This window comes from Caloenas nicobarica, chromosome 2 (assembly GCF_036013445.1).
Source record: "Caloenas nicobarica isolate bCalNic1 chromosome 2, bCalNic1.hap1, whole genome shotgun sequence".
Taxonomy (NCBI): Eukaryota; Metazoa; Chordata; class Aves; order Columbiformes; family Columbidae; genus Caloenas; species Caloenas nicobarica.
The window spans coordinates 66,913,092-66,925,243 of NC_088246.1; the positions used below are offsets into that span (position 1 = coordinate 66,913,092).

Genomic DNA, 12,152 nt, shown 5'->3' on the forward strand with positions numbered 1-12,152 from the left:
AGATTCCACAACCTCCCTGGGCAGCCTGTTCCAGTGTTCTGTCACCCTTACTGAGAAGAAGTTTCTTCTCATATTTAAGTGGAACCTCCTGTGTTCCAGTTTGCACCCGTTGCCTGTTGTGCTATCATTGGTTGTCACCGAGAAGAGTCTTGCTCCATCCTCCTGACACCCTTTATATATTTATAAACATTGATGAGGTCACCCCTCAGTCTCCTCTTCTCCAAGCTAAAGAGACCCAGCTCCCTCAGCCTTTCCTCATAAGGGAGATGCTCCACTCCCTTCATCATCTTTGTGGCCCTGCGCTGGACTCTCTCCAGCAGTTCCCTGTCTTTGAGCTGAGAGGCCCAGAACTGGTCCATAGTCCCGTGTCGGTGTACCTTATTTTTCTTGCATGCTCTTAAAATGGCCCATCGGCACACCACCAAAGTGAAGGACATTTGAATCGTGTTCTAGTGCCGCCGCCGAACCGCATGGCAGAGCAGGGCACGGTCAGCGCGTCCGCCCGGCTGCTCCTGCCGCAACGCTTGTGCTCGGGGAACAGCTCGCAAGGCCTTTGCTGGGGCGGCCCTTCCGTGGGAAGGCAGCAACCGTGTTTATTTTCACTTCGAAGATAACTCACCCAACTAACAGAGCCTGTGCCCGGGTTTGCCTGCGCGGGGCGAGGCCGTGTCCGAGCTGCCCCCCAGCTCGGGCCCCGAGACCCGCGGGTCCGCCCTTGCGCCCGTGCCCGGGGCAGCTCTGCCCCTCTTTCCCGCGCGGGGCCGCCAGGGCCGCCCCCCGGCCCCGCCGTGGCCGCCGGGGCGCTGCAGCCTCGGGCCGCCGCGCCGCGAGGGGGAGCCGGCACTGCCGAGCGGCCGCCGTGGGGAGGGTCACACGGCCGGGCCGCGGCGGCAGCATGTGGGGCGCCCGGGCAGGCGCGGCGCTGCCGTGGTGCCGGGCGCTGCGCAGCTCCGCCGCCCTGGGCGGCTCCAGGAACCTGCTGAAGAAAATGCTCCGCAAAAACAAGTAGGTGCGGGGGCTCCGGTCGGGCCGGGGAGCTGGCGGGCGGCGGGCGCTCCCGCCGGGGTGAGGCGGCCGCGGCCGGGCGGGCTGCGGGGCCCGTCCTCCCTCCGGCTGTGCGGGGCTGCCCGCGGCCTGGCGAGCGCGCTCCCCGCCTGCGGCGCCGCTCCCCGCCTGCGGCCGCAGCGCCGGGCCGGGCCGAAGCGCCTTGTGAGCGCCGGGCGAAGCCGTGCGAGGGGGAGCGCGGGGCTCGGGGCGCGCCCGTGGGCCCGGCAGCCCGGGGAGGGCCGCCCGGCAGCCCGGGGAGGGCCGCCCGCCCGCCCCGAGTCGCCCTGCGAGCGGCACCTCCAGTGCCCGTGGGGCTCCGGTGCCGGCGCTTCAGTGCTGTGCCAGGTGACACCCGTCCCTGAAGAAACCTTCGGGTCGTTCTTTCCCCACTCCACGCGCAGCTTCAGCCGCGGGTGGGGAGCGCCGCTCCCCCACCGCCTCCCAGCCTGTGACCCCTCTGGGGAAACCCACTCGCGGGCATGAAAACCTGGGTGTTGTCCTTGTGCCTTCAGGTGGGTGGCATTGTAGTTACATGGGGAACACATTGTTTCTCTGAGCTGCTGAAAGATAAAGCTGATTTCCCTTCCTTTTTCCTAAAGAAAGAAGTTTTGGTATGAGAGCCCTACGCTGGGATCTAACATGGTGAGTGCAAGCTTCTCAGGTGCTGTGTTTAGCTGTGCCAGGAGGAACAAGCTTGTGCTTCTGCCATTGTGTCTAACTTTGGGGAAAGCTTTTTCTGGTGCAGAAGCAGCAGAATTTTGTGAATGAACACTAGGGCTCCAGTTTCACTGTGACATACCAGGATTGCTGGCAGAAGCTGTTCTGCTCCCCAGGGCCTTGTCCTCTTCTGTGCTCATCTTTCATCCACACCAGCACCTCTCTTGCGTGCTCTTGAGCCCATAGTAGAGAACTGATCCAGATTAAAGTTTCTGTATACCAGCTTAGTTTTGCTTTTATGGAAAACAATTGTTTTTTCAAACAAGCAATGCTTTTTAGTTAATACATGCTGTATTTTAGAAAACTTGCTACAAAATAATAAACTTGTAACTTGCTACAAAAGAATAAAGAAACCAAGAAACCTTCACTGTAATACAAGAAGGTGAAAGATTTTGTGAACAGAAATATTCTTTATTGAAACACCTGATACATAAGACCTATACAAAGCCGTCACAGCTCTAGTAATGTTATTCTAAGAGCATACTTAGTGGAGTGCACAAAACTGTACGTAATTGCCTAATACAAGTTTGTAACTACTGATTAATGTGTTGTGTTTTTTTTTTTTTTCTTTTGTGTTTTGTGGGGTTGGTTGGTTGGTTGTTTGGGGGGGGGTGTTGTTTGTGGTTTTTGGTTTTTTTAGATGTATAAACCAACCAAGATGGCATCTGTACTGAAAGATGACCAGACAAAAACTAGGAAGGAAGATAACATACGCTGCAGAGTCTTGAATGGTCTTATCCATAAAGCTGTGGCAGAGATGATGAGTACCTGTGAAGTTAATCAAGAACTTTATGATCTCAAGCTGGAAATCTGCAAGGCAAGTGCCAGAGCTACAGCTTATGTTGAGCCCCTCTGACTGTGCCCTGAGGTCGGCGTGGTGCCCCAAAGGAGCTCCCCTGGTGTTGCGCGCAAGAGGAGTTTTGCTGCATTCGGCTGATGTGGCACAACATAGCAAGATGAGGCTCTGGATTCACCTGGCGTGCTAGGAGAACTTTGCCACTGTTGTATGTGGCTCAGTAGATCTTTGACAGTATAATACAAATGCAACTTAGGACAACTAAATGGTAATTATCCTGGTATGGCTTTTTTTTTTCTTTCTGTCACTCAGACACATACTATTTGCCTTGCTCTTTCAGAAGGAGGACCCTCGTTTTACTAATGTAAATCTGTCTTTCCAAGAGTCTTTTCTTTGTGCAGCTGTGTGGGAGTTAATACCTCTTTGTGTCCATCATCATTACACAGGCAGAGGACCTAAGTGAGGCATAAGCTTAGTTCAAAAAAAAAGCAAGCCTTAGAAAATGGCATTGACAAGCAAGTTTCCAGAAAGAATTGGAATTTGTACTTAATTGTAGCTAGTGTTGTCATAATTCATGGGTTTGAAAGGGATGTTAAAGCTCTGATTCAGGAACTAAGTCAGTCTCTACATTCTTGTTTGTTGTCTGTAGTTTTTCCTTATACATTTGCTGTTGTTAAGATTAAATGAAAACAGCTTGATGGACTTAGCTTTGTTAGATAGAAATATGGAAAAAAATGCACCTCATAGCTGCATCTGTGACAAGGGGTTTGTCATTTATGATTGAAATGTGTTTTGCCAGCTGAATTCATTCTGTCTTCAGGCAAGTGATTAAAATTACATGAGCAAGATGAATCTTTTGGCTCCATATGTGCAATATCCTTCATACAGTATTTCTCTCTCTCTAGGGCTTTGAGGATTGCTTGTCTAACTCGGATGGCATGTCTGCATGTAAAAATACTGGCTGGTGTAGGCAAACTACAGCACTTTCAGGAGACATTGCTATAAATGAAACAACTTATAAATGGGAGGAGGAGAGAAACAGCCCTCCTTCAAATACAGTGCAGATTTTATTATAACTGGCTGGTGCTTAGTGTTTGTGCTGCTCTGGGATGTGGCTGAGACTCAGTCCTGATGTACTCATGAGCTGATTCTGGCCTGATATAGTTTCTTCCATTATCAAAAGAAATCTAGTAGGCTTTCTGCAATCCATCGGATTTTTTTGGGGGAGGGGATATCAAAAGTTAAAATGATATAATAATAATACAGATAAAAATCATGCTTCAGGCTTGATACATCAAACTTTTATCCACGCAATAACATCACTCAAGTGATGATGAAGAAATGGCTTGCGTCAGATAGGGTTGTTTAGGTGCTTAGATTAGACTCAGCATGGGAGATGGGGAGGGTTGATCCTGCGTTAGAAACAGCTGGTTAATGGATGGTGGGTTTTTTTAATGAGTGGCAGGTTTCCTGAGGAAGAAGTTATTTGCTAATGGAAAAAATCAGTATCTGCTTTGGTTTTTGGCGACAGTGCATTCTGGCCTAGAAAAGAGTAGCACTCTCAACAGCAGACTGTGATGCAGTTTTCACTCCTGGGAATACTCTGATGGAGTTATCTTTTCCTGCTAATGTCTGTAGACACTTGTTGGCTTCTGGACTAGATGACCTCTGAACTGTGCCTTCCAAATGAGTAGTTTATACTTTTTCCTCCCTCTCCCTCAGCTCTTTCCTTCAGTTGAGCCAGAGAGGTTATTAGAAGTTTGCAGAGTGTACTCTTCTAGTGAGAACCTGTTCTTTAAGATGCTGCTAGATGCGATGCATAACAGTTAGTGAAATCTTTCAGAATCCAATTTGTGTTTCAGAAGTTTATTCTTCAGGAAGATTGTCAGTCTATCTCATGTGTGCTTCATCCCCTGCACACTGTGTGTTTTCAATTGCATGCATGACAGCTATGGATATTATCTGTTAGTGAGCCAGAGGTTCAGGCACTGGAGGTCCCCAGCAGGCTTTAGACCTGGAGGGACTCTTACAGTGGCATGGAGGGCGTTCTGTTTTCTGTCAATATCAAAACCAAACTCTGGGTGACAGCAAACCGTGCAGTGTCACAGGTCCTTCTTTAGCGGAAACTTGCACTTTCCAAAACGGCATGCTGCAAATTGTCATTCTGGACTTTTCATGATGGTAGCACCATCACATTGATGAAATGTAGCACTGTCAGTAACGTACAGATGCTGACAGACTTCTCCTCCATTTAATTACAGTTGAAGGGGAGATGAGGCAGTGACTTGCTTAAATCGAAAAAGTCCTTTTGGTTACTGAATGTAAATCTTATTTGATGTTAAACTCGACTTCTATAAAGGCACTATGTAATTTTTGTTCTTAAGAGCAGAGATGGACGAAGAGATTCTCCTAAGAATTTACATATCCAGTTTGGGTCATTGTATGCTTATTCATGAATTAGAGACTTTGTTGTATATGGTGTGTATATATCTAATTTTAAATAAACTTTTGTCTTCTTGTAGGTGTCCTTGGCGTCAAACTTTTCAGCATGTCGTATATACTGGAATCCTGCTGCTACTATGGAGGAAGAAAGTTATGTTGAGAGCGTACTGCAGAAGAGTGCTCCGCGTATACGGTACTGCGATGGGATAAACAGTTAGACCACTTCATAAATTCATAGCCGTGTACTAGTAGTGTATCTTAAGTATTTCTGATAATCTGTATCTGACCTGTTAGGATGCTTTAGGTTTTTAGATATTTGGAGTCAGAGCATCTCCTGTGATGAACCTCACAGGGAAGGATGCCGGTGTCAGACCAGCTGTGTGTTCTGCTGGAGCACAGCTGGCATATTTGGCTTCTGTGCTCTCTTAGGATTGGACTGGACTGAGCAGGAAGAAAGAGGAATTTGGCTGAAGTGACACTTCACTGTACTAGTGATGGTGGGCTGGATATCCTGTGCATGGCTGTAAGCCAGAATATGATGTTGCACAAGAGGACTGACAATTACAAGTATCTCCTTACAGATTGACTGGGTGATTCTAATTGCTAGAGACAATTTGGACCTGGAGAAGGGATGACTGATATTACAGAAATTCTTCACAATTCTCATACCAAAAAATAAATGGCGGGATGCTACCTTGTATTGTGATGCTTTTAAACGTTTTTGGTAGCGAGCCCAGCGAGTTTTCAGGATATCATAGAGATTTTTGTCTCTCCCTCTTTCCTTGGCTTACCCTCTGCTATCCAGCCAGTTTGTTGGAGGATCAGGACGTCTCTCCATGCGGAAGGTGGCATTGAAGCATACTTGTAGAGCCATTTCCTTTCCTCATCTCCCTACACTGTGTAATTCCTTCTTCAGCACAATGCACACTTCTATTCCCAATAGCTTCCACTTTTTGAGAAGGAATGTTGTTGGCTGGGCAGAAGACAAGGGGAGCCCTGTCAGTCCCTCCTGCAGATAGCATGTAGGACTTGTCGTCTTGTCCTGCTGCAAGGGCTCCATCCCCGACTGCTCTCACTCCTACAATGGGGATAAGGAAGCCAAATGAAGTGGGAAAAGACCTGAGACATCCTGTACATATAGGAGACAAATCTAATATCATTAATACTCAGTGGGATCTGCAGCTAGTAGTTTTTGTATTGTTGCACATTCAGAGTTGGGATTCCGCAGTGACATATTGCTTAGCGCTAACCTGAGTGGATACCCATCAGGCTAAGTTTTGCAAACCATATCCTTAGATTTGCAGTACTGCTGAAGCTACTTTAACATATTTTATCTGTCCTGGAGGTGCTGTACTGTTACTCATACTGGTGAATGCTGTATTTTTGCCAGGTATCTCCTGATGAGTCAGCAGATTCTAGGAAATGTACCCCCAATAGTATTTGTAAAAGACAAAGAAGCTGCAGCTATGAAAGAGGTAATTGTAATCTTTGACTCAAGTGTCCTGAAGTGCCTTATTCTTGATGTGTTACTATTACAGTCAATTACTGTTAATGACTTATGGGCTCATGTGGTGTGTATTAGCAGAGCTGGAAGGGATTACAAGAATTTTGGACTCTCTAGAAGTGCAGTGAATTGCTTGAACTTTCTGTGGTCACAATTCTGAGTTTCATGCCAATATGCTGATCCACAGTGTGAATGTTTTTCACCTGCACTAGCATCAACAGAAAGCACAAGAATAGAAATAAACTAAACACTTCTGAAATTTCTTAATATTGGTTATTACACTGCCTCCAATCTACACAAGAAGTAACAAGTGATTATGGAAGCACCTTGTCATTACCATTACTCCTTTATTAACATACCTGGACGGAGCTACAAATTCTTATTCCTGCAGGTCCTACCTTTCAGGTCTGTTATTGTGGAACGTGTTCCATTAATCACTGTTCCTCAAACTTTATTAAATGACCACATACTCTTTTTGAAGAAGAAAATCCCTGGGTTACCTTCAAGTTCAGTTCATAGGCCCCGAGAAAGTTAACCACAGGAGACAAGTAAAAACCCTCCATATATAGCTTCTGTCAGTGAATAGCACTGGGAAGCATTTAACTGGATCATATTTTCATACATTGCAGATCATCAGATTTATGTAATACACAGATTCGAATAACAGAGCTTGAAATAACGTAGCTGAACCTGATTTTTAAGTATTGGAAGATGGAGAAGTACTATCCAATTCAGCTCCTAGAATAATACGTTGAATTCGAAGGGAAGTAATGTAAAGAAAAGTAGGAATAAAAATTTCAAATAAGATAAAACTTTCACAATTAGTTACAGTCTATAAGCACTGGATATACTAGTTTTGTAGCATTTACTAGTTATGTGCCGTGTTAAAAGGGAGTTGGGAACTCAGTATTTACATGCAGTAGAAATACAAACTTGCAGAAGGGGGAAGAAGTGAAAAAAATTGCAGTGTAAGGATGTTATGAAAAAGTATTTGCAAGACTTAAGTAAAACCAAGTAAAGCAAAAATTATGTATGTCACACAATACTTAGCCCACTGTTCAGAATGTACATTAGGCAAAAGAATTTTATAGTAATCCCTGGATCAGGTATGCTATTTGACACAAACTTCCTAGGCAAGAAGTAAAGGCAGTTCCATGTAAGTGGAGGAAAAGGCAATTTTGAAATGGTTTTGCTAAATATTCCAAATATGTAGAAAATAAAATATTTGCTGTTTGATATTTGTCTGTTTCTTGTGTAGGTGTGGACAAAGTAAATGTAATACAGTGCCTTTAATATGTATTGTCTCCGTGTGTTTATAGATTGAGGAATTACTGTCAATTGCTGATTTTGGACCTCCAGAAGAAGTAGAAACATTATCTCAAAATGATTCCAGGTGGGTTTTTTGAATGAGAATTGTACAAGTGTCTGTTTTCATCTCTGTTGGCCAACTTAAATTGAGTACTATTTGACATGACAGAAAGTGTATTTTAATTAGATGTGTACATTGTTTTTATCTCAGAGTTCAGCAAATGGTTCTATGAGGAAATAGAAAGTAGAAGAGAGAGACATTTTGGAAGACCTTACTGAACAGGCATCTCGGCTTTTAAAGAGATTAGTTGGGCCCTTTTATTGACAGAAGAGGCTACAGAGTAGGCTAGGAAAAAAAACTAATATGTTGTCATCCCAGAACTTAAATGTAGAGGACAGCATTTTATTTTGTGGCTTAAGCTTTCTTTACCAATGTTACACCCATTAATTAAAATTAAGGGAAAATATTTCTTCTTATATATGCTCTGGTTTACTTTCATGTTTTAGTGCAGATACATTTTCGGAGGCTATTTTGTTGTTGGTTCTTGTGCACAGGTACCTTGCTGCAGACCACAGGTTCGCAAATATGGACAGGGAAAGTCTATTTGGACCTCTGTTAAGCTGTGGAGAATGACTGAATTGTTGCTTGTAACAGCATCGTGTATACGCTTTCAGAGGCAACTAACCCATAAGGTGATACCAGGCCACAGTCTTAGAAATCAGCTGTTTGATGTCTGTACTCTGAGTGATATAGTCATCAGACTTGTTACTTGCAGACTTTTATGAGGGAAACATTTTAGAATTTCTAAGAATTCACACCTCAATGTGTTTGTGATAACTAAAAAAAAAAAAAAAACAAAACGCTTTGCAGTAGTAATGTGTGTTTCTTGCTGGTGGTTTCCTCAAGAGGATAAAAGCTTTACATTTACCAGTGTTCCTCTACTTGGTCACTTTTTTGTGGTATAAGTTTGGATTGTTGTACATAAGCACAAGTTTACTGATTAATCTCCAGAAGTTAACAAAGAGTAAGTTAATTTAGCATTTTTCTGTGAGGGATTTTTGGCTTTTGAGGGATAGGGCCAAACAATCTATTGGAATAATGATTCTGTGGATTGGGTGCTCTCAAAGCCAACAGCCTTGCACTTGTGTGCTGCAGTCTGTTGCTGGAAATGCCTTTTGTGCCTTAATGTCTCACAAGACTCTTAATTAGGTGCAAATCAGAAGTAGCTTCCTGGGGGAAATCACTATTGTGACAGACTTTCCCCACAGAGCACCTAACATCTTCCTCTGTTTGTGTCTTGTGGAAATACTGAAGTCCAGCTTAAGGTGCAATATGCTGTCACTCATACGCCTGTCTGACGTGCTCTGGGCACAGGCTGCTGCTGCTTGCTTCTTGGCAGAGCTGGGAGAAGTCTGACGTCCTTGGGGCTCGCAGGTGTAGTGCTCACTGTTACCTGCGCACACCTTTTCCCAGAAACAGGCAGTTTCATCTGGAATGAAGTTGCTTTATTGGCTTCCTGCCATTAAATCTGTTGACACAGGCTGTTCTTGGACATGAAGAATAGTGGTATCTCTTCCTTCTTAACAATAGGGAGCACAATGCTGAACACAGTGCACTAATAAAGTCAAACTGAAACCTGCAGTTTATTTCCGTGTTACTCAAGTTGTCAAAATTAGCATTGCCCCTTAAAATATACAAAGGGAAAAAAACCCCATAACGTTTATTTTCCTTTCCACAGTGAACTTTTCTCTTCAGCAACTCAATCTTCAGATTCACCCATGCCATCTAATCTCTTTGGTATTGATCATGAGCTGCTGAATAAGCAGATAATGGACTACAAAAGACTGAAAGTGTCAAGAGATATACAAAGCATTGCCTGGACAGAAGAGCATGAGCAGCAGCTTTCTAAGATTCAAAAGAAAATGAAAAAGAAGAAAACAAAGAATCCTCCTGATGATGACGACATTACACCACAGAAGTACTTACTGGACAGACACGAAGCTGATTACTGGGATGATAATACTGAATCAGTCTTGAACTATGAGCTGGAAGATGAATTACAGGAAGAGGTAGACAAATGGGAGGCAGACGATGGCATAACTCTAAATCAGCCTACTAATAAACTGAAATGACGTGAAAAAGCCACTCCCTTGAAAGTGGAGACTGCCAATAGCAAAAAAAAAAAAAAAGACAGCCATAGATACTGAAAGATTAGTTTTGTACAGCCTGTTTACCACTTCCTCTTTCAAACTAATAGGTTTGCCATATGGGCGGAGGTTTGCTAGCATGAGGTATGTAAGAAGAACAAAAACGCTACTTATGACGTTCTGTTAAGCAGCTTGTAAGTTGCTGCAGTTGTAGGACTTTCAACCAGAGTGCAGTTTTGTAATGACAAAAAACACATAGTGCAGCACTGAGTTAAAACTTCTTGCAGTTCTGTTGATTATTTCCAATAAAATTGTGGTTTCTGTGTTGAATTTTTTTTTTTTTTGAGTGATCTGGATAAAATAATCACAGAGTGATAGTGTCTGTTATTCTAAGGTCAGGAAGGAAGAAGGAATTCAGAACTTTATAGTTGTGCAAGAGGAACTGCAACCAGTAAAGAATCATTTGTTGGGTAAAATTTGGCAAAGCATTGACTGTGACTGAAAAAATTCATTAAAAACTCAAAGGTGGAGAAAAAGCAGCAGGGAAAAATGCCTCAGTAACTGTTTTGAGATTTGGAAATGGGTGGGGAATCATATAAAAAGTGAGAATAAAGCTTTCTGGCTCAAAGCAAGTAAAAATAGTAGCATGAGTGTATAAAGTCAGAAGGGCTGAAGCTTCAAAATTTAGTTATAAGTAACAAAGTAGTAAAAAGGAATTCTGCCAGAAATAAGGTACATTTAATTCCATTAATTAATTGGCAAGTAAAGAAAGATAATGCAGGAGAGGTTGCACGATCAAAAAGATTTAAAAAACAGTGAGTATAAGCTCAAGATTATAAAAAATAGTCTAAAGGATTTTTAGTTTGAAGGGAAGAGTTCAGGTTGGCAAAGCACACTGAAATTCACTGTAGGTTATTTAATAATCCCCTTGATACAGGTTCTGAAGATCGATTGCCTGTAAGCATATGGAGAGGATACAGGCTATGAATGTCCATAGGATATTCCTATAAGCTGTTCAGAGCTTGTATTGAATAAGAGCCAGGATGTTATAAATATATGCATCACTTCTATTAGGATACAAGCTGCAGCTCACATTAGTACTTGCCTAACTTGAAGTAGGTGAATAATCCCACAAATTTCAGTGTGCGTCATTTGGGCTTTCCAGGAGTTCTTCCTAAATTCCATGGGACGGACACGCTTTGAAGTAGATGCTTTAGTTTGTTTTCCAGTTAGTGAAGCTATTTATTGCATCAGAAACTGTTCACGTGCAGTATCACTGCCTAAGCTAGCCATGGATTTGTTGCAACTTGGCAACAAAGCTCTTACATTATGGAATGAACAACAGGAATATGTTGATTGGTAATTCCTGAATGAAACCACAGAATACGGATGTCTCTATCTTTAGTTTCTGCTAACTAAAGGTTAAAAAAAAGGAAAAACAAACAACAAAAAAACCCCAAACAAATAAAATAAGCCCCCCAAAAACCCACACCCAAACAACCTACATATTGGGTTTTTGAAGGAATGAAGAGAACAAAATTGATTACCTCTGCTTCTGGTTTAGTTTGGATATTTACAAACTAGATTTGCAGTTCATAGATTAGATTTCATCTAAAAACAACCAAAACCATTCTCATTGTCAGTCCTAATACCTTTACTCCCTTGTTAAGTGAGGGCAGTCAACTTCTGCTTGCCACAGTTAACATCAGAGAAACCAGGCTTTGTTTGACTTGGATAGCTGTAAAAGACAATAAATATATGTTACACTCGATGTGAGGAATATGAACTATAATCACGTGCAGAATCCTTTGATTTAGTTTTTATGTATCATAACTACAGACAGGGAAGGAACTTCTGCAGCCTTCAGACTTGGTCCGCTTCCTTCAATGGCAGCCATTCGCTGCCATCCTGTATTCAGCTGTTAATCCTAGTTAGGAACACTCAGCTGGGAGTAATTGTTATTTAACATTGGCAGAATCAGACGTGCAGCTGAGTTTAAGCGACTGGTGCCCCTGTGAGAAAGTGCTACACCCCTGGTGTTTGAATCAAGGTGATTAGTCAATGACAGTTTTAAAAAACATAGAGAGCTTTCATTGCTTCCTATGACTGTCAGTCCAAACCTTCCCAAACACTCTAGGATTCTACAAGTGTATTGTTCAGATCTAAGTTTCAGACTGAAAGTATGGAAAT

General features: G+C 43.0%; 1 protein-coding gene across 2 annotated transcripts; it reads left to right on the forward strand.

Moving 5' to 3' along the window:
• Nucleotides 1-864: 864 nt before the first annotated feature.
• On the forward strand, nucleotides 865-11,939 carry RBFA (ribosome binding factor A). Of its 2 annotated transcripts, none has more exons than XM_065628781.1 (7): nucleotides 865-1,005; nucleotides 1,647-1,689; nucleotides 2,405-2,581; nucleotides 5,083-5,195; nucleotides 6,393-6,477; nucleotides 7,826-7,899; nucleotides 9,554-11,939. In XM_065628781.1, exons 1-7 carry the CDS (start codon nucleotides 896-898, stop codon nucleotides 9,945-9,947), a joined length of 996 nt encoding a protein of 331 aa, XP_065484853.1. In that variant the 5' UTR covers nucleotides 865-895; the 3' UTR covers nucleotides 9,948-11,939. The 2 variants fall into 2 exon arrangements, with proteins under 2 accessions (XP_065484853.1, XP_065484854.1); XM_065628782.1 differs by lacking the exon at nucleotides 865-1,005 and adding an exon at nucleotides 1,459-1,559.
• Nucleotides 11,940-12,152: the final 213 nt, after the last annotated feature.